Consider the following 27,500-nt stretch of genomic DNA (forward strand, 5'->3'; position numbering starts at 1 on the left):
CCGTTGACCCTGCTCTGTCATTTTACGTGGCCGACCACTTCGTGGCTGAGTTGCTGTCGTTCCCAGTCGCTTCCACTTTGTTATAATCCCACTGACAGTTGACTGTGGAATATTTAGTAGTGAGGAAATTTCACAACTGGACTTGCTGCACAGGTGGCGTCCGATCACGGCACCACGCTGGAATTCACTGAGCTCCTGAGAGCGACCCATTCTTTCACTAATGTCTGTAGAAGCAGTCTGCAGGCCTAGGGGCTCGGCTTTACACACCTGTCGCCAAGGAAATGATTGGAACACCTAAATTCAATGATTTGGATGGGTGAGCGAATACTTTTGGCAATATAGTGTATAAAAATGGGACACATTAAAAAATCTCAAAATCTGTTGGCCATACAAAAACTTTTGAATTCATGTTGTGCTACAAACCCAACTGGCCATGGTTTATTCAACATATGCCAAAACTTGAGCAGTAAAATAGAAGCATTTCTAGTAGAACTTGAAATATTACACAGATACACTAAGCTCCAATCTGAACCGCAGCTACTGTATTTGGTGAGATGACTGGTGTGAAACTGTAGAATTGTGTAAAACTGAGGTGCAACTGCTGTCCCACAGATTGCTGTTGCGGTGGGACAGTCAGAGCACAAATTATACTGCAGGGCAAGCTGGGGATTGTAGCGCAGTGCACTGCGAAACATATTAACAAAAAACTAGTACACTTTCGGGGAACCAGATAGGATTGTGTCCTGGGCCTGATCTGGGCTTGTGTTTGACGCAAGGGGTTTAGTGTGTCCACACATTTATTACAGCTTCCATTCTTTGCTGGAGACTCACTTTCGGTTTTTCAAAGAAATCTGCAGGGATATTTTTCCCACACCTCCAAAGTTCTTGGAAGGTGAACATATTCTCTATTTAAACCCATACACAGTCAGTGATGTTGAGGTCTGGACTCTGGGGTGGTCAGTCTATTGTTCTGAGACACCAGCAATATTTGTTTCATTTTTTCATGTTTATTTTCTTTGATTTTCTCCTCTTTCTAATAAGCTACTGTTTATCTGAGGAGAGTTTTAGTCTCTACCAGGTCTTGCATGGACATTAAGAGTCCAATTTTCTCCAACTGCTGTATTTTCCTTTGACTTTCTCCTTCATTTTGCAAGTGGATTATCTTGAAAAATGAATAGCTTGGACTGTACAAAAGGGTGGTCTCTGACTTTTGCACAGCACTGTATATAAGTAAGTGTAATGACTCTTCACACTGTTATTGCTGGGCTGTTAGTGCAGAGGTCTAAGTAGAGCTGTAGAGATCGAGATGGAGGCCATAATGTGTTGAAAACGTGCTTTTGTGTCGAGGGGCTTTTACAGTGATGGCTGCAGAGTGGAGAACGTAATGGAGATTTATGGAGGGGTAATACAATAGGGCCCTTCAGTCAATCAGGAACACAACCATGCAGAGAGGTAAGTACAGAAGTCTGTATATGACCCATGAAAACTACCCAGACAGCTCTTTGAAACCTCTAGTCATACCAATGCATTCAAGAAGTACTAAGCCAAGGCTGCAGGAGGTTTTGCCATCATTTGAGAGGCCTTATCAGTTCTATAGCTGGTTAGCAATAACAGATGAAGCCCCTCAGATCAGTGACCAGTGTTGGCACATGCCTTAGGACAGGTTATCGATTGAGCAGAAGAGATTCGTCCAATAATATTCAGAATCAGATTGACACACTTAAAAAAGATGGTTCTTCAAGGGTTCCTTAGTGAAGAAAATGGTTCTATATAGAACCATGAACACTCAAAGAACCCACTGCATGATTAAAGGGTTCCTTGCATCATGAAAGTGTTCTTCAGATTGATGAAGAATGTGTTTTATATGGTTCTACATAGAATCTTTTTGAAAAAGGTTCTAGGACCATGAACACTCAAAAAACCCTTTGCATGATAAGGGGGTGGGGTATAAATTAGATGCTTCACCAGTCATTTAATCTCCACATACCTCCTCCTGAAAGAGGTTTTGTCGGTTCTTCAAGGCTCTGAGCCGGTTCTGTTTGTCCTCATGTTCTAGATGTTCGTCCGGTGGCTGGAAGTAGCCAATCAGGTCCTGCAGACTCAGACTGACTGACTCAATGGGCAGATCCAGCATGGAGCTTTTTCCTTTCTTACTGAGAGTGTCCAAACCCCTGAGAGTGAGTGAGTGAGTCAGAGAGAAAGAGGCGGAGAGAGAAAGAAATCTCCATCACTGCATGTAATAGAGAAAGTCTGTAATAGAGACGGGGACGGCTAAAGCATGCCTAATTCTGATAGGCCTCACGTTAAGCCTCTTTTCTCCTGGAGAAAATGTAAAATATCTGGCATTTGCATAGTTATGAAGAACTGCACACATAGCAAATATTTCAGAAAATTGGCCATTTGCAATGATATCAAATATATATATATATATATATAATATATAATACATATAAATGTGTGTGCATTTTAGCAGGTCCACTTTCCATAGAGATGCACTTTTTTTTAACACACACACACACAAAAAAAAGAAGTGCATCTACAACCCCAATTCCAATGAAGTTGGGACGTTGTGTAAAACATAAATAAAAACAGAATACGATGATTTGCAAATCCTTCTCAACCTACATTCAATTGAATACACTACAAAGACGAGATATTTCATGTTCAAACTGATATACTTTGTTTTTTGCAAATATTCACTCATTTTGAATTTGATGCCTGCAACACGTTCCAAAGAAGTTGGGACAGGGGCGTGTTTACCACTGTGTTACATCACCTTTCCTTTTAACAACACTCAGTAAGCGTTTGGGAACTGAGGGCACTGATTGCTGAAGCTTTGTAGGTGGAATTCTTTCCCATTCTTGCTTGATGTACAACTTCAGCTGCTCAGCAGTCCGGGGGTCTCCGTCGTCGTATTTTGTGCTTCATAATGCGCCACACATTTTCAATGGGAGATGGTCTGGACTGCAGGCAGGCCAGTCTAGTACCCGCACTCTTTTACTACGAAGCCACGCTGTTGTTACACGTGAAGAATGGACCATAGAAATGACCCAAAATTACTTGGAAAAAAGTCTGGTTCCATTGTCTTACATTAAAAGTAAAATGTTTGTTTTTTTGCTTTTCCTGTAAAGTTAACATTTTGGAGATAAGGTGTGTGTGTGTGTGTGTGTGTGTGTGTGTGTGTGTGTGTGTGTATAATGTTCATGCAATAAGTAGTGACGTAGTGTATGTCTATGTATTCATTTAACCATTTACAAACCTCTCCTTACAGCAGACCAGTATTACTTAGATATTGTATAATGTGTGTTTTGGCTCATCACCCCTTCATTATGTCTGGTGTGCTGGTGATGGAATTGACCAATTCTATGCGATGACCGTGAGCATCCAGGAGGAATCTGGAGCTAAACATTGTTCAAGGTCTCTCAGAAGAAATCAAATACTTTTTTTGGAAAACAAGAAATTCTTGTTACTTTCTACTCACGTTTACGTTCATGTTCATTAACGTGAGTGTGTGTATTGTTACCTGATAAAGCGGTTGAACAGGAAGACTGTGCTGCGGATAACTCTGGCAGTGCGGGATTCCTCGTGCTGGGAGCGAGACAGGGTCAGACCATCATCCATGTGACCCTCATGGTGCATTATGGCCTAACAACCAAACAAACAGCACATGAGCTCCACACACACACAAAGACGAACGCTCATACACGTCCTGCATGAGAGAGATAACATACGATAAACTTTGACCCTCGAAAGGAAATTATACCTACAGGGTATCACAGCGTAGACAGTTCAAGCACTTACAAACTCAAGAACATATAATGTAAAACATCAAAGAAAAATCAATAAGTACACACATAAATGACATTTATCATTGAAAAACAATTACAGAAAATTACACAAAAGCCTCGACAACTAAATATAATATCAAACTTTTCAGTATTTAGTGCCTTTATTCCAGTTTCCACTCTTTTCAGGAGACTCTGCAGGAATATTTGTTCCACACGTCCAATGTTCCATCTTAGAAGTTGGTTTCATTCTGCTTTTAGATAATCTCAGTTACAAATTTAGACGCTTCAGGCCTTAAATTTCTACATCTCTGATGTTCAGGTTCAGTCTTCTTGTACAAATATTCTTTCTTCAAATATTTTCTCTCTCAGTGAGATTCTTCTATACAGCTCCACATCCTTTCAGACCCACAGCGCTGAGTGGTCTTCTCACAGTGGAAGGACGGACAGAAACACCTGTGGATGTTTTCAGATCTGAAGCAGCTTGATTTTCTCCTCTCTCCCAAAGATGAAAGCTTTAAGGGCTGTTTATCTGATGGGGCCCAATTTTGGTGTCTACCAGGTCTTCCAGGTGGTTGTTAGTAGTGTCAATTTCTCTCTAGCTTGGAGGCTTCTGTGTAATATTCTGTAAATATACACATTTTTCAGTTTTTTTTCTTTAGCTTAACTTGTACTGAAGGGCCCATATCTTGTAGGGCCACTTACGGGGGCCACAATTTCCTTGAAATCCACAATTTCCATTTATGACACGAGTGTGATTTTATGTAACAAAGTCAGCATTCATTTTTGCATGATCATTTTCCGGGCTCTTTTTATTAAACAGGCTGTTTTTATTACTGTGTCTTTAAAACTGATTTATGAAAATATGCTCTGTTCTGATTGGCTGCCCTCTATTGAGCCTCTTTCAAAGCACTCAGAGCTGAAACACTGATTGTAACTTCATGAACAGGCAGCTGCTGTAGGCTGAGAGGTGGATGTATGTAAATCAGTTGGTTTGACAATGTTTACATATTCCTTCAAACTATTTCAAAAGGCCAGGTATTCCATGATATATAAAACAATTATAAACTTGACATTAAGATGAATTAATGAATATTGCACTTGCAATCATGATATTCATACGCTTATATGAAGGACTGTATGTACATTGTTAAACTCAAAAAAACTCCTGAAAGGCAAAAAGCGACATACACTCAAATTTATACACAACGTACACACACACACCGCTGCTGTCCAAAGAAAAATGTGGGTTTTTTTTTTAAATTTTGACTTTTCTACATCATTTGGGCACAGCAGTCCTTTACAATGTGTGACAATTTTATGATGAATGGCCCAACAGAAATGCTCCAAAACTGCTTGGAATATAATACATTAACAGCATGTCTGCCCTCCCCTGTAAATTTACCATTTTGGAGATACTTGTTTTTCTTTGGACAACGACCATATACAACTTACACACACACACACACACCCGCCCCCCACACACACACACACCAGAGTGTAAAGCCATCTGTCTCTGCCTGTGCTCGGTTGTGCCAGCAGCTCAGGAGTAATGAGTGTGAGTGTTTTATATCTTCCTAATGAGACTCTCTCTAAATCAGCTCAAGGTCCTCTCATATGAATGAAACCATTAAGCAAAGCTAATAGTGTCAGTAAAGCCACATCCATCCTCGCTAGCCAGCGCCAACGCGCTTCCTTTGCTGCTGTTCAGCAGCACGAACGCTGCTCAAGCTCCATGTCTGGACATTGGGAAGATTTAAAAGAAGCAGAAGAATTGAGTGTTAGAGTTAAAGAGACGGGACAACCAATCAGTGCTACAGTGGCTACCTGGCAACACAGTGAACTTGAAGAAAGGAACAGTTCGGCGAAAAACCAAAAGTATTCGCTCGTCTGCCTTCACACGCATATGAACATGAGTGAGATCCCATTCTTGTCCAGTCATGTTGGAGCAGGAAGGGTCCGTCCCCAAACTTCCCACAAAGTTGGAAGCATGAAATTGTCCAAAATCTCTCAGTGTTGAAGCTTTAAGAGTTCCTTTCACTGGAACTAAGGGGCCGAGCCCAACTCCTGAAAAACACCCCCACACCATAATCCCCCCTCCACCAAACTTGGCAACCGCCAAACCCAGACTCGTCCATAGGATTGCCAGATGGAGAAGAGTGATTGGTCACTCCAGAGAACACGTCTCCACTGCTCTAGAGTCCAGTGGCGGCGCTTTACACCACTGCATTCCATGCTTTGCATTGCGCTTGGTGATGGAAGGCTTGGATGCAGCTGCTCGGCCATGGAAACCCAATCCATGAAGCTCTCTACGCTGCTCTTGAGCTGATCTGAAGGCCACATGAAGTTTGGAGGTCTGTAGTGATTGACTCTACAGAAAGTTGGTGACCCCTGCGCAAAATGCCCCTCAGCATCCGCTGACCCCGCTCTGTCATTTTACGTGGCCGACCACTTCGTGGCTGAGTTGCTGTCGTTCCCAATCGCTTCCACTTTGTTATAATCCCACTGACAGTCGACTGTGGAATATTTAGTAGTGAGGAAATTTCACGACTGGACGATTTATTTCACTAATGTCTGTAGAAGCAGTCTGCAGGCCTAGGGGCTCGGCTTTATACACCTGTGGCCAAGGAAGTGATTGGAACACCTTAATTCAATGATCTGGGTGGGTGAGTGAAAACTTTTGTCTAATGTAGCTGACAACTAAATAAAGTTCCAGTTAGCAGTGTGCAAAATGCATGCCTGAATCATCCAACACTTGCCTCAATCTGTGTGTAGTTATTAAATTTTCAACAAATTTTCAAAATTTCACCACAAAAGTATTATAAAATCATGTCTCAGGCATTGTAACCATTTCATGTAGCAACGTTTTGCGATGAAGCTTTAAGGGGCATTAAACTCTTCCACATCTGGTTCCCTTCACCACAACTGTGAGCAACTCTAACATGGCAAGTTTCTCTAGAATGGGGCATTTCACATCAAACATCTCTCAGTTATTTTTTATAAACAACATCTATCCAAATATATTATTAATTATAATTATTATCTTATATTACATCTTATATTATCTTAGTTCAACTCTATGTTATTGAAATATATGAAAGTATAGTAATAATAAAATTCCAATCTGGCCTCACAGGATGTTTGAATTGATGATGGAACCAAAGAACAGCAACAAACAGATTATACTGAGTTAAGCCTTCATGGAAAGATCAACTAGACCCTCAACCAGCGATGAACAGATGTAGAGAAAGGATTGTTTTATTCTATTCTATGTTTTGCTGATATTCAATAACGAATCTTTCCAGTAACTTCAGACGGCGAAATCTGTCTATACTTGATTTTTCATCAAACCATTGCTTTTAAAGGGGAGGCATAATATGAAATCGCTCTAGATGTGCATTAATGCATCCGTTTCCATCATCACTCACTCTCTTAGCTGCACTTGAAAGGCTGCATAAAGTTGTATGTGATCCTTTTTTTGTGCTGTCTGAAAAGTTTACAGGGAAATTTCTGCATCAACTTTTCTGCAAAATTAAACCGTTCAGATGTAAACAAAGTCATTCAGAGTAGTTTGAAGTGTAATGACCCATTCCAGAGTAACTTAACAGCGGTGGTGATAGGAACCAGCGTTTAATGCCTCTAAAAGCTACCTTACGAGAAAGCCATTACATAAAATGGTCACAAATGTGCTGCGTAATGCCTGGGATGTTGTTTCATGGCAGCACGTTAAGGTTTAGGCCTGAAAGTCTTTTTATTTATTTATTTTTTTATGCATTTATGTGGGAGAGTTACATGCAGGACATTGTAAGACAAAATAGTTCGCAGTGAACAACTTTTAGTGTAGATTTAGAATTTACCATCAACATTGCATGTAAAAACTGAAGACACACGTAGACTAACTGGTCAGTCTGAATAGTAAATAGAATGGCTATATTTGTGTTGTAGACATGGTGACCCCTGGTTCCTATCACCACCACCATCACCACAAAGAAATAAGAGTCTCAGTGAACAGTTTCACGCGAAACCACTCTGAATGACTGTTCACATCTCAGTGACTGAATTATGCCATCACTGTGAACAATTGGTGGGATTCCCTTTTAATGGCCTCTTTTAAGAGCCAAATTAGGACATCATTGTTATCAGAATAATTACTGTTGCTAGCAAAAGATTATCTTATTTTATGAAACTCAGTCTTCCTTACTGTGTTCCTTACTGATGCAAGGAGTAGAGGTCGTAAAGGTGGATGACTTCAAATATCTTGGGTCAACCATCCAGAGCAATGGACAGTGTAGAAAAGAGGTGAAGAAGAGGCTGCAGGCAGGATGGAGTGGGTGGAGACAGGTGTCAGGGCTGATGTGTGACAGAAGGATAGCAGCAAGAGTGAAAGGGAAGGTTTACAAGACAGTAGTGCGTCCTGCTATGATGGATGGTTTGGAGACTGTGGCTCTGGACACTGGAGGCTGAGCTGGAGGTGGCGGAGATGAAGATGCTGAAATTTTCGTTGGGAGTGACAAGGATGGACAAGATTAGAAATGAGCAGATCAGAGGGACAGTGAAGGTGGAGCAGTTTGGAGATAAAGCCAGAGAGGCCAGGTTGAGATGGTTTGGACATGTGTTGAGGAGGAATAGTGGATATATTGGGCAAAGTATGTTGGAGATGGAGCTGCCGGGTAGAAGGAGAAGAGGTAGACCTCAGAGAAGGTTTATGGATGTAGTGAAGGTGGACATGGAGATGGTTGGTGTGAAAGTAGAGGAGGCAATGGATAGGGCAAGATGGAGGCAGATGATCTGCTGTGGTGACCCCTAAAGGGAGCAGCCGAAAGAAGAAGAAGTCTTCCTTACTGTGCTAGTTATCGGCTATAGGCTTAGCCCACTGTTACGTTAGATGATCCTTGTGACAATTTGCTTGGATTCATGCAGTCAGCAGCAACTGGAAAATGTATCATGTACAAAATTGTAGATTTACATCTATAGCATTTGCTATTATGCAGAGCATTTGCAGCGACTTACAATGTGATCATTTTACACAGGTAGGTGAAGGTAGTGTTGGGAGTCTTGCCCAAGGACTCTTATTGGTATAGTGTAGGGTGCTTACAAGGGAGGGGATCAAACCCCAGTCTACAGCATAGAAGGCAGAGGTGTTACCCACTACACTATATCAACACAAAATATCTATATGTGCTGGGATTCTCCAACACGGGGTCCTGTTCCAGGCTCAAAAATCACACATACCTTCCTCTGGACTCCGCCCATGCGAGCACACTTGGCGTCCACTGACTGGTAGGTCAGCCAGAGCCCTGTGTCCACGTGCTGGATGTAACAGACCGAGTCTCCATATTTAATATCAGGAACGCCCATCCCGTCCACCTCCTTCCTCAGTCCGAAATCAAGTTTTTCCTGCAATCACAACACAGAGACAATATTTAGTCATAGGACACAATTTATCTAGCATTCAGTAGTGTTGTTGTTCTAGATTCGTCTTAGACTTGGTGCTATCATGTGCCACTACCGGCCAGGTAAATTATGGACGTATGATCTATTCCAACACCAAATTCTAATATTCACAAAGCACAGAGGGAACAGAACCTTTGCCTAATATTAAAACAATCATATTCTCCACCCAGTTGATTATTATTGCTAACAATATCCTAGAGAGACCTACTCCTATCCCTATTAACTAGGGTTAGGAATCAGTACAGGCCTCATAATACAATATTATCACAATACTTGAGTTAAGATATGATTCTAGTGTGATATTTAAAAGTTTGTATTAAAAAAAAAACTATCAAACCATTGCAAAATTAAATATTGTGACATTATGCAATTTATTACTTTTTTAGTGCAAATTACTCTGCAAAGAAAAAAAAGTTTCATCTTCAGAAGTTCATGTCAGTTCAGTCTTTATTGAAGCAAAACAGGTTTATGAAGTAGACAAATCAACCTTAGAAAAATTATAATAATATCCTTACATTTACATAATTTGCAGACGCTTTTATTTGTCAAGCAGATAAACTTTCAAAACGTGCATATTTAGATTTAGATGCTTTTACACATAGCATTTTACAATGACAGGTGAATATGATGCCCAGTGATGCCTACTGGCATGTTATAGTGCTGTTTCCTTCCTGCCTGAGCCTGTTATCCACTGCACTATCCAATCCTTCCAAACAACCTTTCCTAACTCCATTGATGGAAACTCTGACTAAAAGATCCACTGAACATTGCTGTAATTAGTTGGAGAGATGAAGCTCCACTTAACATCTTTAGGCACAATGAAAGACAGAATGAAAGACATGAATCTCCAGAAGATCCAATGAACACGCCTGGGATGAGTTAGACTGAAAAATGTCCATTGAATACCTCTGGGATGAGTTAGGAGCGATGAAGCTCCATTAAACACCTATGGGATGAGCTGAAGTGATCAAGCCCCATGAAAAGTGTTTGGGATAAGTTGGGAATGATGAAGCTCCTTTGAACTCCTTTGGAATAAGCTGAAAGGAGGAAGCCTCACGGAAAATGTTTGGGATTAGATGGGCGCAATGAAGCGCCAATGAACCGCTTTGGGGTGAGCTACAGTGATCAAGCACCATGGAAAATGTTTGGGATGAGTTGGGAGTAGTATAGGTCCATTTCACTGCTTTGGGTGAGCTGAAGTAATCAAGCCCCATGGAAAATCTTTGGGAGTGATGAAGCTCCATTGAACACCCTTGGAATTAGCTGGAGTTATGAAGCTCTGTAGAACATCTATTAGAGAAGTTGCAGTGATGAAACTACATTGGACATCTTAGCCCCTTAACTCGTGAGGGCCCACTGGCAGGCTCAAGGTTTTATAACACTTCTCTAACCTAAGAACAGCTCAGCATTAAAGACACTGTGGTTACTGGATAATAAAGTCAGGGGATTATAAGGTGACGGGGATGAGTTTGAGTGATGAAGCCTCACTGAAGACCTTGAGGGTTAGTTGGAATGATGATGTTCTCACTGTGATACTCTGAGAGCGCTCATTTATTCTTTCACAGATTCGCACTCTCTCCATCCCTCTCATTGACGTTCTTTCACTGTCTCTTTCGCACTCACTTTTTGGCCGATTTGCTCTCTCCAATTCTCTCTCCCTTCAACACCCTCTTTTTCCTTTTTTCATGCTCACTCGTTCACTGACTGCTCTGACTGCCTGCCTTTCTCTCTCATTCTCTCTCTCATTGATGGAGAATGGAAATGGAATACATTGACACAAATCATGAAATCAAGCTTCTCTTGGCTTGCGTGACTCGATATCGAGCGGAGCAAATACCACCCTAATGAGCCAACTGTAAATAATAAAGTCTGCATTAATCAAAACACTGCCATTAGAACCACACAGGACACATTTATCACAGAACTCTCACAGTAAATGGGCACAAATACAAGAACATTTTAACAGCTGAGTTGGCAAATGTCAGAGAAACTTGGCTAAACGAAGTTCATGCTACTATGTTAGAAGTGACATAAAATGATTCAGTTTCAGAAGATAGTTAGTGAAGTAGCCTCTTTCTATAGGCCCCCTAGTGGTCATTTCTCCAGCAGACTTGAAATCAATCCAGACACTGTTGTCTGTGTGTGTGAAATATTGGGACTGTGTTAAGCTGCTAGTGAGCAATGAGGGATAAACACAAGACAGTAAAGTGGGGTATTATTCCAGGCTTATTACAGCCCAAGATATATTAATCATTATTTATTACATGCCTAGGTATATTATGTATGATTCATGCCATCCTAAGGTGTATTATTCACAACTTGTTACAGCCTAAGGTGTATTATTCATGATGCATTACGTTCTAAGGTGTATTATTCATGACTTATTACAATCTAAGGTGTATTATTCATGACTTACTACATCATGATGTGTATTAGTCACAACTTATTACACCCTAAAGTGTATAACTGACGACTTATTACATCCTAAGGTTTATTATCCACAACTTATTACATCCTAAGGTGCATTATTCATGGCTTATCACACAACAATGTGTACAATTCACCACTTTTTCTGTCCTAAGGTACATTATTTATGTTTTATGACATTCTAAGGTGTATTATTCACAACTTATTACAGCCTAAGGTGTATTATTCACAACTTATTACATCCCTAGGTATATTATTTATGATTTATGGCATCCTAAGGTTTATTATTCATGGCTTATCACAAGGTGTACAACTTTTTACGTCCTAAGGTGTACTATTTATGATTTATGATCCCCTAAGGTGCATTTTGCCAAACTTATACTCTAAGATGTATTAATAACAATATTACCTAAGCCGTATTATTCATGATGCATTACATTCTAAGGTGCATTATTCACAACTTATTACATGCTAAGGTGTATTATTCGTGACTTATTACAATCTAAGGTGTATTATTCATGACTTATTACAATCTAAGGTGTATTATTCACAGCTGATTACATCCTAAAGTGTATAACTGACAACTTATTACATCCTAAGGTTTATTATTCACAACTCATTATATCCTAAGATGCATTGTTCATGATGCATTACATTCTAAGGTGGATTATTCACAACTTATTAAATCCTAAGGAGTATTATTCACCAGTTATCACATTCTAATACATGTTATTCTCAACTTAATATGTCCTGGGTTGTATTATACACAATTTATTACATTCCAAGGTGTATTATACAGTTTCACATCCTAAATTGGATGATTCATTATTTATTGAATTCTAAGGTGTATTATTCACAACTTATTACATTCTATGGTTTATTATTCACAACTTATTACAATACATGTATAAGATGGCTGCGTATTTCTTAGGTTATAGCAGCGTAAAATGGAAGCCAGCATGCGCTGGTAGCTCCAGGCCATTTAAGAGGCTAAATTGGATTAGTTGGTGTACTTTGCACTGTGCAGACTTTTGTATTATCTACAAGAACACTGAAATCAGATTGGACTCAGTTCTGGCACTCAGTCAATATTAATGGACTCAGATCAAGATTGTGGCAGAAAACTGGATTAAAACTTTCCAAATTTATACATTTCAAACTGTCAATTCATGATTAAGGTCTTTTTTTTACAGTTTTACTTTCCTAAACAGAAGCTCAAATCAGAAACCTCTGCCTTCGTGTCACGTCAGACCCAGACCCACCTTTGATGAGCGGAAGCAGAAGGCAGTGGACTTGACATCAGCTTTTTCCTTGTCCATTAGCAGCAGGCCTTTATCATCCAGCAGGCTGAGGTACTTCCCTGTGGTCACGTGGCGTAACCGGAACGGCTGACCCCATCGAGTGTGACTACCACTCCAGCTGTGTAGAAAATGATTACACTGCATAATCACTGGCCAGTGGCCCTCATAGGTATCAAACAGTCCACATCAGCTCTTGCTACTCATCCAGCACTGCTGTTGTAGGCTATGTTGTGTGATCAGCATTTTCAATTAGTAACTAATTATGAGGCTTCAACAAGTTCTAACAAAGTCCACTCTTAAAAATCCCTTAAAAAAAGCTTTACTGTCCACTTTATTAGAAACATCTGTCTTGTACTTCTACTCTCTGGCCACTTTATGAGCTCCACCTACCTTAAAGGTCCAGTATATTGGTGCACAGTTACAGAGTGCAGAACATCTGTTTCTGCACATTTTACAGCTCCTCTCCTAACTGTACATCAATGATCAGTTTCTGACCACAGGATCATATATACCAGCAAGGTGGAGCTACAAGGCAGGGGATTCTGATGAAGTGGTCAGGGAGTCTTTTACACTGTAAACAGTGAACCAACAGAAAATCTCACTTTTCTATGGTATGAAGTTACCATTTTGGAGATATATATATATTTTATACAGTGACTACAGTGGTCAGTAGGGCCTGACCAGTGTATTGGCTAATGGATTTTAAGGTCTTTCTGAATGTTGGTGAAAATTCTGCCAAGAAAAGCACAGATTATATTACACAAGTCCAGAGAGGCCATGAGGTAATTATCATTTTCCACAGATCATGACTTAACTATCTTGTGATCTCAAGATTACAGAGTTGCTGTCTTGACATCACGACTTATTTATCTTGTGATCTCAAGATTGCAATCCAGACAATTACAGCAACAGCTCATGGCCTCTGCGAACTTTCATAACAGAGTGGCTTATTTTATAATGTAACCCACTTCTATTGTGATGCAAAACTTTTGCTTCTGAGGAACTTTTACAATATCAAGTCTTTATAAAGAGGCTGCTAAGCTCATATTCACCATCTGCTCACTTCTATCACAATAACACAGACTGAACCAGCAAATGTACAAACAAAACACCATCAAGCTCTGCAAAAAATGTGCTGGCAGGTTAAAATATCTGATACATCTAATTTTATAATTTAACAGAATATTGTAAGATTGTTTAAATTAATATTTATAATGTAACTTTAATAGATCTGTTTACTTGTTTTAAGTAATTTGATCTAGTAAAATTATTCCACTGGCAAATTTCAAATAATAATGAAGATAATTTTGCCTTTTCAAGACAAAATCAGACAATTTTACTAACATTACTTGAAAGCAAACACAACATGTCTAAAAGTAAGTTAAATAATCTTACATACATATATACACACACATACATCATATATACATACATACACACACACATACATCATATATACATACACACACACACACATACATCATATATACATACATACACACACACATACATCATATATACATACATACATACATACACACACACACACACACACATCATATATACATACATACACACACACACAATATTTATATATATATATATATATATATATGCACTATCAATGTACCATTGTTTGTCTGATATGTAAAACAGTGCTTATAATTTTCCTCAAAACATCTAAAAATAAATATAAAATATATAAAATAGATCTAAGATGATTTTACTTGCCAAGCTATGATTTTGCAGTGTGGTTAAAAAACCATGCAGAATGTTTTGCAAAACCTAATCTTAACCATGTCCTTAATCCCAACCCTAACCTTAACCTCAACCCAAAACCTGACCCCGGCCCTAATCCTAACCCTAACCCTAACCTTAACCTCAATCCAAAACCTGACCCTGGCCCTAATCCTAACCCTAACCTTAACCTCAACCCAAAACCTGACCCTGGCCCTAATCCTAACCCTAACCCTAACCTCAACCCAAAACCTGACCCTGGCCCTAATCCTAACCCTAAACTTAACCTCAATCCAAAACCTGACCCTGGCCCTAATCCTAACCCTAACCTTAACCTCAATCCAAAACCTGACCCTGGCCCTAATCCTAACCCTAACCTTAACCTCAATCCAAAACCTGACCCTGGCCCTAATCCTAACCCTAACCTTAACCTCAATCCAAAACCTGACCCTGGCCCTAATCCTAACCCTAACCTTAACCTCAACCCAAAACCTGACCCCGGCCCTAATCCTAACCCTAACCTTAACCTCAACCCAAAACCTGACCCTGGCCCTAATCCTAACCCTAACCTTAACCTCAACCCAAAAACCTAACCCTGGCCCTAATCCTAACCCTAAACTTAACCTCAACCCAAAACCTGACCCCGGCCCTAATCCTAACCCTAACCTTAACCTCAACCCAAAACCTAACCCTGGCCCTAATCCTAACCTTAACCTCAACCCAAAACCTAACCCTGGCCCTAATCCTAACCTTAACCTCAACCCAAAACCTAACCCTGGCCCTAATCCTAACCTTAACCTCAACCCAAAACCTAACCCTGGCCCTAATCCTAACCTTAACCTCAACCCAAAACCTAACCCTGGCCCTAATCCTAACCTTAACCTCAACCCAAAACCTGACCCTGGCCCTAATCCTAACCCTAACCTTAACCTCAATCCAAAACCTGACCCTGGCCCTAATCCTAACCCTAACCCTAACCTCAACCCAAAACCTGACCCCGGCCCTAATCCTAACCCTAACCTTAACCTCAACCCAAAACCTGACCCTGGCCCTAATCCTAACCCTAACCTTAACCTCAACCCAAAAACCTAACCCTGGCCCTAATCCTAACCCTAAACTTAACCTCAACCCAAAACCTGACCCCGGCCCTAATCCTAACCCTAACCTTAACCTCAACCCAAAACCTAACCCTGGCCCTAATCCTAACCTTAACCTCAACCCAAAACCTAACACCGGCCCTAATCCTAACCCTAACCTTAACCTCAACCCAAAACCTGACCCCGGCCCTAATCCTAACCCTAACCTTAACCTCAACCCAAAAACCTAACCCCGGCCCTAATCCTAACCCTAACCTTAACCTCAACCCAAAACCTAACCCTGGCCCTAATCCTAACCTTAACCTCAACCCAAAACCTAACCCTGGCCCTAATCCTAACCTTAACCTCAACCCAAAACCTAACCCTGGCCCTAATCCTAACCTTAACCTCAACCCAAAACCTAACCCTGGCCCTAATCCTAACCTTAACCTCAACCCAAAACCTGACCCCGGCCCTAATCCTAACCCTAACCTTAACCTCAACCCAAAAACCTATCCCCGGCCCTAATCCTAACCCTAACCTTAACCTCAACCCAAAACCTAACCCTGGCCCTAATCCTAACCTTAACCTCAACCCAAAACCTAACCCCCATGTGTTTTTGATATATTGATATAGGTAAGAACAGAATGCACACACTCGAGAGCACAAGGTGCGACTGATTCCTCGTCAAGAATCTGATGTAGATTTTTTCTTAGGATCTTTCTTAGGAAAACACTTGAGAAGACGCTGGTGGATGAGGCCAAACGTTATCAATATCAGAACTGGTCAGAGGATTTATCCACACCCTGATATGCTGAAACACACAACTCAGAGTAATAAGTTGTTAAAGAAAGTAAAAGTGCTGCACTCCTTAAGGAAGTGCACTCATAATAACAACTCCTGCTCCAGAACGTGGCTCCAACCTCAAAACGTCACTTTGACAAAACACCTCAAGTGCAGCTCCACAGGGTCTACAGTGCAAAAGCCTGCAGTGGAGCAGCTCTGCCCGAACGCCCTCTCATGCGAAGGTAAAGAAATTTCCATGCCGGCTATTTTTGAGCTAACAGCCCCGCTGAGTGTAATTAGACCCTTTGCGGACGTGCAAATATGAGCATTTACACTTTCCAGGGTGCGAGATTTCCCTCCAGACCAAATATTACGTAACTCCAGTGAGATACTGCGGCGCCCCTGAGGGCAGAGGCTGGCAGTCCACCGAGCAGCACGGCTAAACGGATTCAGACGAGCAGGGATATGGCGCACTGCCCGCAGGACACTCTGCCCTAATGGGTCCTGTCGTGACATTTTAGGCTGCTGGTGAAACTGCGCTGCTTGGATTGGAGAGAAAAAAAACCCACAGGCGCAGGGTCAGCAGTGTAAATGCTACTGCAGGACTGTAATGCCATTTGGGTGAGGCAGGAAAAAAAAAACAGCGATGCGTCTGGATGGTGGGATGAAGGAAGAGGAGAATCTGGTGAAAGTGTGAGCGAGACACTTTTAAACGTGTCAATCTCCCCTGAGCCTGCGACATTTCTTCACACCAAGTCAGCTTCCAGTAGCGCCATATGTGGACAGAGGTTCACGTGATGCACGTAGATGGTCACTCACGCTACTCTCAGGGTCTCCAGCCTCCAGAGGGAGCGGGCGTGGGTGGACACGGCTCCTCCCTCATAGTGCACCGTCCTGGAGAAGAGAGGAGATGGAACCAAGGTCAGCATCCAGTTCAGACATACAGCCGTAACGATTACCCACTAAACCTCAAATATGTACATAATTGATTATAATGTACTTTTTCAATGAATCCACAATAATTACATTTAAATCGCTGCTTTGCAGTTTATGGGCGATTAAGCTGGGCTTGAATGGACACACCCACTTTTTTCAGCATAGTGTATTTGCATCTTTTTAATGGATGAACGACTAGGAGCACTGCACCCCAACCAAAAATATTCAGCCAAAGTGTGATGAGCTGTCGTCTCTGACTTCACATCTACAAGGTGGACTGACAAGGTAGGAGTGGACAGTGAGTGGACACAGTGTTTAAAAACTCCAGCAGCACTGCTGTGTCTGATCCACTCACACCAGCACAACACACACTGACACACCACCACCACCACATCAGTGTTACTACAGTGCTGAGAATGATCCACCACCCAAATAGTACCTGCTCTGTGAGGGTCCATGGGGGTCATGACCACTGAAGAACAGGGTAACAGAGTATCAGAGAAACAGATGGACTACAGTCTGTAACTGTAGAACTACAGAGTGCAGCTATACAGTAAGTGGAGCTGATAAAGTGGACAATGAGTGTAAAAACAAGGAGGTGGTCAGAATGTTATGCCTGATTGGTCTAACTTATAATCTTATACCTTAATTATGTCTTTTTTATTAAAATATGCTTAAATGTTCCATTGTGACTTCAGTGGTGACAATTCTAGCACATTTTGAGCAGAACTTGTTACCCAGTACATGACAAACAAACACAGATTTGAATATTCATACACTCACGTGTTCCTGTGGTGACATTTCTCATGTTATACACTGAATATCAGACTTTGGGACAATATTTACTTCAGAAAATTAGGCTCCAACCGCTCACCATATGACCACGAGGGACGGGGATGCAGTCTCACCTTCTGCTCTAAAATGGGCGTGACTAAAATAAGGCTCCACCTACAGACTTAAACTCTGCCTTTTAGTAGGAAAGTCCGAGGACTTCATTGTTTTTTGATCCAGTGTGGCAAAATGATCCATTTACAATGGTGTGCAAAAGTTGGAACATCCCCAGTCAAATGAAAAGTTTTGCTAATTTAAAGTGAAAAAGTTAACACATCCTCTATCCACATTTAAACGTGCCATTTTCAAGATTTTACATTTAAAATGTTTGTTTAATGTAGTTTAATTTTTTTTACAAAAAAAATGAGTGCACAGTTTCTATGAACATATTGGAGAAATTGTGTCCCCCAATATGTTAAATTCAACAGTTAATCAGTAATTGTACACTAAAATGTGCAGATTCCTCTGTGCAGGGAATGTGCACCAGCATGTTTGACGGTAGTTTGATTCAGTGAGTCAGATTGATTGATTGATTGATTGATTGATTGATTGAGTCAGTGTTTAACCCTTGTGTGGTGTTCAGGTCTGTGGGACCCATTTTCAATGTTGACAAATAGAAAGAATGCTGTGATTTATTATTATTTCAACCTCAGATTCCTGGTCTTTGCTCATTTTCTGTGAAGAACATAAAATATCACATTTTCAGTGCCTTCACTCCATTCACCCCCACCCCCCCCCCACCCCCCACACACATATATTACACATGGTGTTGGGCTGAACCGATGTGGGGTAAAAGTGTGGAGGTGCTGTGTTCTTCACTCTGTACTCCTCCTACATGGCCTGCTGTTAGTGTGTGTGTCTGTGTGTGTATGTATTTGTACGTGTGTGTGTGTGGACAACATGGACAGGCTGCTGACTGGCTACAGCTGCTAAAGTAGGACCCTACACTGAACACCTGTGAAATTTTAAACAGCTGATATTTTTACATAAATTGTTACGGCTGTATTGATTAAAAGAAAAATAATAATGAAGTTGTGTGTCCACCAGACCACCGAGTAACACACATACACACGAGTTAAAGTACACAGCTGGCTTAAACAACTATACACACAAAGCACAGCACGGTTTGTTGTAAGGCTTCTGCGTGAGGAACCGTATTGTGCCTGACCTTTACCTACATAAAACTAAAAAGTGCAGAGGACCTAGACTGAGATGGCACTGCTATCTACTAACTGCATCTTTTTGCACGGAGCCTTTCTGAAAAGAGAAAATGGCTTTAGGCTGTGACGCTGTGACTCTTCAGCAAAGATTTCTAATGCTGAAGGACACACAACACCGACATGTACACTTACAAAGAAGCCCTTATAAAAGCAGCTTTCCCATCATACAATAAGAGCTTGCACAACGCTCGCAGGTTGCATAAACCTCAGAGTTAAAAGACACAGTTATAGACAGGAAGGCGAGAGAGAGTGAGAGAGAGAGAGAGAGAGAGAGAGAGAGAGAGAGAGAGAGAGAGAGTGAGTGACTATGAGAACTCTTTCAGTTCATTTGCATTGGCCTGACAGGATTCAAGGCCTGCAAGCAGGAACGCCACACAAGTAAATCTTCAAGGCTTAATTAAACTGGATCTGTGAAGAGAGAGAACCGAGAGACCTGAGAGAAGAGAACGCCTTTAGAAAAATGTCTTTCAGCTGCAACACAAACATCCACATAACCGTCTGCTGGCCTTCACTCCATCTGTAACCATTCGTAACAGGCGAACAGCTCCTAGGACTTCACCCATGACTTCACATATCAGGAACTTTCTGCTCATTTGCTGCACAGCTGAGATTCTTCACATACAAACTTCACATCTCCAACTTGTACTTTCTTCATTTTGATTTAGAATGTAAATTGTAGGTCTCAACCGATATATCAGTTGGCTGATAATATTGTCCGATAATCAAAAAGTAATAAAAGTCCGATAATAAAAGTTCAAGTTCAAGTTCAAAGTGTTTATTGTCATATGTACAGAGGAAACAGGTTTCCTTATATACAATGAAAAGCTTACTTTGCTCCTCGCTAAGAATGCCAGATATAACATTAAAAATACAAAAGAGTATATATACAACCATATATATTAATCAAGAAACAGTGCAATGTATAAATTACAGTGGTATGGATGGATAGTGCTGTGCCTTGCCGGGAACATGATTATCTGCAGCAGAAATGAGTAGTAAAGTGCGATAGTGCAATTGTAAACATGTGCTACAGTTAAAGTGACAGTAGGTGCAGGTTATTCCTGAGGAAAGAGTTCTTTACCAGTGGGATACACATCACACGTCTGTACCTAAGTCTGGCAGACCGAAGTGTGAATAGTTATTTCTGGTTCAGAACTCTGATTGCGGTGGGGAAGAAGGAGTTCTTTAGTCTGGAGGTCTTGCACATCATGCTCCTATACCTCTGGCCTGAGGGCAGAGGTTTGAACAGACCGTGCTGGGGGTGGGTGGGGTCTTTGATGATGGAGGCAGTTTTCCTTTGGACTCTATGGTTGTAGATGTTCTGCAGAGAGTGCAGTGGAGAATTGGTGATCTTCTCTGCAGTCTTCACCACTCTCTGTAGGCATTTACCATCCATCACGGTCAAGCTGCCGTACAACACGGTGATGCAGCTGGTCAGGAGGCTCTCAATGACGCAGTTGTAGAAGTTGCTGAGGATCACCGGAGACATCCCAAACCTCCTCAGCCTCCTCAGGAAGTACAGCCGCTGTTGAGCCTTTCTGACTAGCTGCTTGGTGTTCAGTGACCATGTGAGGTCTTCACTGATGTGGACACCCAGGTATTTAAAGCTGCTCACCCTTTCCACCTCGAGCTCCTGGATGAAAAGTGGCCGATGAGGTCTCCTCTCCTTCCTCATGTCCACTATCAGCTCCTTTGTCTTGTCCGTGTTGAGGATGAGGTTGTTGTCATCACACCATGACACCAGTCTGGTCACCTCCCTTCTGTAGGCTGCTTCATCTCCACCAGTGATACGTCCTATCACTGCTGTGTCGTCAGCAAACTTCAGGATGATGTTGTCCTTGTGGGAGGCGACACAGTCATGGGTGAACAGGGTGTAGAGAATAGGGCTGAGGACGCAGCCCTGTGGAGTGCCGATGTAGGTGGTGATGCTGGCTGAAGTCCTGTTGCTGATCCTGACAGACTGGGGCCTGCCAGTCAGAAAGTCCAAAAGCCAGTCACAGAGGGTGGGGTGCAGGCCGAGTGTGGAGAGTTTGTGGGTGGGTTTGTATGGGATGACTGTATTGAAGGCTGAGCTGTAGTCAACAAAGAGCATCCTGATGTAGGAGTCTTTGTTTTCCAGGTGGGAGAGGGAGTAGTGAAGGGCAGCAGCGACTGCGTCCGAGGATCTGTTGTGGCGGTAGGCGTACTGCAGGGGGTCCAGTGTGTCCGGTATGCAGCCTTGTATGTGGGCCAGCACCACTCTCTCAAAGCACAAAATGTGAAATGATATAGCACCAGGTTTTAATGGTTGAGTTTATATTGTAGCAAACAGGCCTCTAATGCGAGAAAACGCATTATGTTCTTATGATTTAATGTAGGGGCCTTTAATTATGATTCAATAAGGTCCAGTTAGAGATAATATCCTCAAGCAAACGTTCAGAACATCATAATGTCTAACTTGCATCATGATTCAGTGCCATATACTGTTTACTGAAGTAGCCTAGAAGGAATATCAACATCTTATGCAGTCTACAGCTGAATGTCGAATCAGTCAAAGTGTAATTCAGTCGGATTTCAACAACATTTATTGTCAGTTTTCCCTTTTTAGATGAAGCCATGTGAAATAACTTCCCTCTGACTCACTTTCTTCTCAGACACATCGTCCCTGCCCTGTGTGTGCATCGCTCACTCGAGCCTCAGTGCTCATCATAACACACAGATCTGATTGGCTGAGTATCATCACAGGTTTTGTTGATTTTCTCAGTGAGAATAAGTTCACATCCTCTACAACAGTGGTCACCATCCTGTTCCTGGAGAACTACCTGCAGACATCCCCGTTTAACCCCACCTGTTCAGGAGTCCTTAATTAGCGAGTTGAGGTGAAATCTGCAGGAAGGTCCATGCCCAGGAAGACGGTTGGTGACCATTGCTCTACAGAGGACACCCTTTCATATGACATTTGTCTACATGTTCTAGAGCACAATATCTATTTATTTACTGAGTTTATTTCAAAACTGTGCTGTAAATGTGCTATAAGTTTTGCAGGGCTCACATTTTGTTTTTGTTGTTAAATTCAGCAAATAGATATCAATTGTGCATTAAAATGATCAATTCAATGAATCAACAAAACATAATTGAATCAGGGTCACCCATGACCGCAGACTGTATAACACATTCTAAGATTATTTATTTATTTATTTATTTATTTATTTATTTATTTAAATAGCTCTATATCGCACCAGAAAGGCTTTGGTTATGAGTCTGGAGCATTTTCTGGTACTATAAAGCACCTCTTTGCAAAGAGTGTACCCCTTTGTAAACCTGGATCATCCAATGAGTCTTATAGGGGGCCCTCGCGTGCAATTATGGGAAAATCTAAACAGCTGTTTTGACTTAGGCTGTGAGCTTTAGCAGCGGCACAGTGGAAAAGGCTTAAGCAGTACCTGATATTTCGGCAGACTGCAAGATACCCATTTTCAAAGCCAAACATAAGATGTTAAAGAAGGAAGTTGCATTGTTCTTGTCTGTAGTGATCTGTGAATTGTCATCAGAGGTAAGATATAAATGAAGAAAAAAAAACTGAAATCGACTTCATTGAGGTAAATGCTCTACTTTTTCTGCTTTATAGGGACACAGTGTATTGTTTGTTGGGTCTATGTTAACCTGTGCTCTTATTACTGTGAGCACAGTATTGCTGTTTTGTCTCAATCTGAAAAAACACAGCACTTACACCGGTTGCCAAACACTGTAGTTCGTACACTGCCATTGTGTTGCAGCATATGTTTGATGTAACCTTTGGTGATGTCATAAAAAATTCACTATCCAGCCAAAAAGGTAGCCAGACAAGGGACCCACTAAACATTTGCGCCCAGGGGGTGCAACTTGATGATCCAGGCCTGCTCCTTTGTGTAAGTGTATGGACAAGCAATTCACTTTGAACGTCCCTCTTTACTCTCTTTGGTGCTACTGCAGGCATGGTTTGCCGCTAAACTGCCAGTAATGACCATGAGGATCTCCAACCTACTCAGTACTCTAAACTAAAATACTGTATTATAAAACCCATAGACTTGGTCTTTAAATCTGATTGCCTGAACTGTTTTCAAAACTGTTGCAAAAACCATGATATACACATACCTTTGACTGCCTCACTACAACTGAACTGTACATTACAAATTGTATATTAAAAAATCAGTTACGCTGTTAATGAAATTATTTTGACACTCATGCTGCTCGAATGGACTGGCGAATATTTTGATGAAGTAAGAACCTGTTTTTTTATTTAAACTAAGGGGCTGACAACTTATGTTCTTAACTACAACTAGGCTGGTCAGCAAGCTAACAGGGTAAAAGAGCCAACAGCCTAAAGAACTCATCATAAATATCACAGGCTTGAATTAAACTACTTACGATATGACTAACTGTAAAACAGCAGTATAAAAAACTAAAAATATCACTTGAATGTCTTATACACTTCAAATATCCATGTTACAGACAGAACTAGTGTCAAACCCAGGCTGACACCTAAACATCTCCATATTCCCTGAATAGTGTGTTAGCTATGAAAGCTTAGAAATTCTAGCCTCTACAGCCAAATAGTGCATAATTTATTGAGCGTTGATGTGCCCGAGTCCCAAATGACTGTTTATTAGCCATAGTTTGCACTGTGGGGCTGCAGGATCCAGTATATAAATTCCTATGTAGTGCACTATGTAGGGAGTGTGAGAAGACAGGTGCTAATTTGGTGACCAAAAATGACTTCTAAAGTGAAAGTTTTTGCATTAAACAGTGGTGTGTTACCAAATGTTCAATGTTATATGACAAAATGACTTAAAAATCATGAAATGACCCCAATATACAGCGATGGGTGACCGAACATTCTCTTTCTTCAGCGAACCATGGTTGGCAACGATACCATTCTTTAAAGAAACTACATTCCTTGGCAAAATACTTATTTATGTTGATTATTATTAATAATAAATTATTTTCTGGAAACATTTTTTTATCATATTTTATATTGGCTGCTGTCTGAGGAACAACCCCTCAAGACGCACTCAATAACAATAACAACACAGCTCACAGCTGTGTCTATTAGCTGTGTCTATTAGTTATATTATTACACTAGCATGAGGTGGGACTGGCACAGGGCTGGTATTACTGAGGGAGCTGTGGGTTCAGCCAATTACAGAAGACCACTCACTCCACAATCATTATAGTCAGCCTGTAAAAACTACACACACTGCAGATACAGACTGGATTAAAATCACAGATTATAGTGCCTTCCCAGGTAGTACTTTGCCACAAACCACAAATCTTTGGTCCAGGCACTGAAAAAAATGATGAGTTAAGTGGTCAATCAAGACCCTACCTCAGTAAAAGGTTAATTAACGGAAATTCATAATCAGCTTTAGCCTGTGTACCACGGCCTGTAAGTATATCCATTCGGCAGAGCTTGTCAAAATCATGTTCTCTGTATTTGGTAAGGTATATGTCTTGTAGCACCACTTTTGTGACCCTCCAAGGACCACATTGTGACCCCCACATTAAGAACCCCGATCTAGAGAAACGCCACTTCATTTCATTGAATGCTATGTATTGACTGAAAGACACAAAAGTTCTTCTTGACTTTTGATCTCATTCAAAGCTTCTTACTAAACTCTCATACAGGGCCTTGTAGAGCAGATGCGAGGGCCGCTAATCTTTCTGTTCAGTAATTAAAGTGGCTTTGTGTTGGGCTAAAAGTAGCTGCTGCTGTAAGTGGAGAGAGATATTGGGGTCAGCACTGTGTTCTGAAGGCCCACAGAGGCCAGGTGGGGCTGTAATTATATCAGCTGGTGAGAAGAGTGGAACTGCACAGGGAATATCACAGCAGCACCCATTCTGTCCAAGACTGGAGATGGATCCTGCATGATAGGTGTGGAACTACTAACTATGGCCTACTTATGCAGGAGTGGGAAAGACAGGTGTTTTTTTTTAAAGTAAAAGGGACATGAATGTGAGCAAGGTGAACCTGACCTGGATTGTGCAGAGTTGCTGTCATATATACACACACTGTAAAAAGTGGCTCGTCAGATCTACTTAAAAAATACTTCATGTGGTAACTAACAACTGAACTAGTTTTATTCAAATAAAAAAAATCATTTGTAACAATCATTCACGCGAAATATCTAATTTTAGTTAAACTGGTTAATTTACTTCTTACCACACAAAGCATTTTTTTAAGTAGACCTGACGAGCAACTTTTTACAGTGTGTATATATACACACCGATCAGGCCTAACATTCTGACCACCTCCTTGTTTCTGTGCTCATTGTCCAGTTTATCAGCTCCACTTACTGCATAGCTGCTCTTTGTAGTTCTACAGTTACAGACTGGAGTCCATCTGTTTCTCTGATACTCTGTTACCCTGTTCTTCAGTGGTCAGGACCCCCATGGACCCTCACAGAGCAGGTACTATTTGGGTGGTGGATCATTCTCAGCACTGCAGTAACACTGAGTGGATCAGACACAGCAGTGCTGCTGGAGTTTTCAGTTTTCTCTCACACACACACACACACACACACACATATATATACACAATATATATATATACATATATATATATATATATATATATATATATATATATATATATATATATTGACCAATACATTGACCAATAGCATGGGACGCTCTGGAGCAGCTGAACATGAGCCTAAGGTCACCATGCCCAATGCCAGCATCAGCTAGACAGGCATAAAGCATAAAGCCCCCCAGCACTGGAGGCACTGTGTTCTCTTACATGATGGCGATCTATCCAATACCTTTGGGCAGGGCTATACTAAAACTGTCACACATGCTTAGATAAATGAATCATGTGCAAGAGAAGATCACGCACTCGCACTCACTCTACACGTATTGACCTCTTTATCAGCTCTGCAGCTTTGTAGTTCTGCAGTTACAGACTGTAGTCCATCTGTTTCTCTGATACTCTGTTAGCACCCTCTCGCCCTGTTCTTCGCAGGTCAGGACCCCCCACAGGACCTCAATGTTCAGCTTCATGTACCAAAGGTGATTACCTATCTTAAAGGTTTGAGTGCTGATATCAGAAGAATGGGATACAGTAAGTGGGCTTTGGAATTATGGCCACAGTTTTAACGTTTTGTTTTTATTAGTTATTCCTGCAGTTTTTGTGAAAGTGATCTATTTAATATGTTCAGCAATAGCAAACCAAACAACATGCACTCACTTTCTCTCTCCATCTCTCTCACACAGTTTGCTTATTTAGACTGTGTTTGTCCACCCAGTGCTGCTGTACCTCTGCCATTATAAACAATGGAAGGATCAATGGTATTCACAGGGTGCAGTCATAAATACTCCCACACAGACATATGCGCACATGCACGGACATTACATAAGATCTACAGCTCTGAAACAGGGAGATTGATTGTGTATGAGGGTTCCTCCAGCAACACCTCAGAGTCATCAGGACACACTGCATTAGCATGGATGTCACCGCCACCACCACCTTGAGCTCACCTAACACGCACACTGGACTAAACATTCACCTCACACCCAGTAGCATCAGCATTCATTAGCTAATGCAGTCCCAGCATGTTCAGTGACGAGCTATAAAACTCGATTCGAGCAGTCAAGTCATTTGTTTAATAAACCTCAGCCAAAGACACTGACGCTAGCGACTATGGCTGTAAACAGAGCAGCAGGAAAAACCACCAAGTTTTCAACAGCTGTCATAACAAATAATGAGTTTTAGTGCATAGTCAGGTCAGTAACCTCAGCATGCCTGCTTGTTTGGACTATGGTAATGGATATGTCCTGGATTAGCCTTTCTCTCTGTTCTCTGTCCTCTGCCACAGATCATAATGATTCATGGCGAATGCCCTAAAGACCATAAATAAAGGCTCGTTCTGTATCAAGCCCCCCTTTCCTACAGAAGCAAAGAGCATGGGCCTCATGGACAAGTTCACTGAG

General features: G+C 41.3%; 1 protein-coding gene across 30 annotated transcripts in view; it reads right to left on the reverse strand.

Annotated features, from left to right (window-relative positions):
- The window catches only part of ryr2a (ryanodine receptor 2a (cardiac)), a 352,340-nt gene that overhangs the window by 186,629 nt on the left and 138,211 nt on the right, over window positions 1-27,500 (reverse strand). For all 30 annotated transcript variants that reach the window (XM_037544154.1, XM_037544155.1, XM_037544139.1 and 27 more), the window contains 5 exons: window positions 17,386-17,460; window positions 12,929-13,085; window positions 9,018-9,182; window positions 3,524-3,645; window positions 1,988-2,171 (listed from right to left, as the gene is read on the reverse strand). In XM_037544154.1, the coding sequence (XP_037400051.1) occupies window positions 1,988-2,171; window positions 3,524-3,645; window positions 9,018-9,182; window positions 12,929-13,085; window positions 17,386-17,460 (703 nt within the window). The remainder of the gene's footprint in view (window positions 1-1,987; window positions 2,172-3,523; window positions 3,646-9,017; window positions 9,183-12,928; window positions 13,086-17,385; window positions 17,461-27,500) is intronic.

Source organism: Pygocentrus nattereri, chromosome 13 (genome assembly GCF_015220715.1).
Source record: "Pygocentrus nattereri isolate fPygNat1 chromosome 13, fPygNat1.pri, whole genome shotgun sequence".
Taxonomy (NCBI): domain Eukaryota; kingdom Metazoa; phylum Chordata; class Actinopteri; order Characiformes; family Serrasalmidae; genus Pygocentrus; species Pygocentrus nattereri.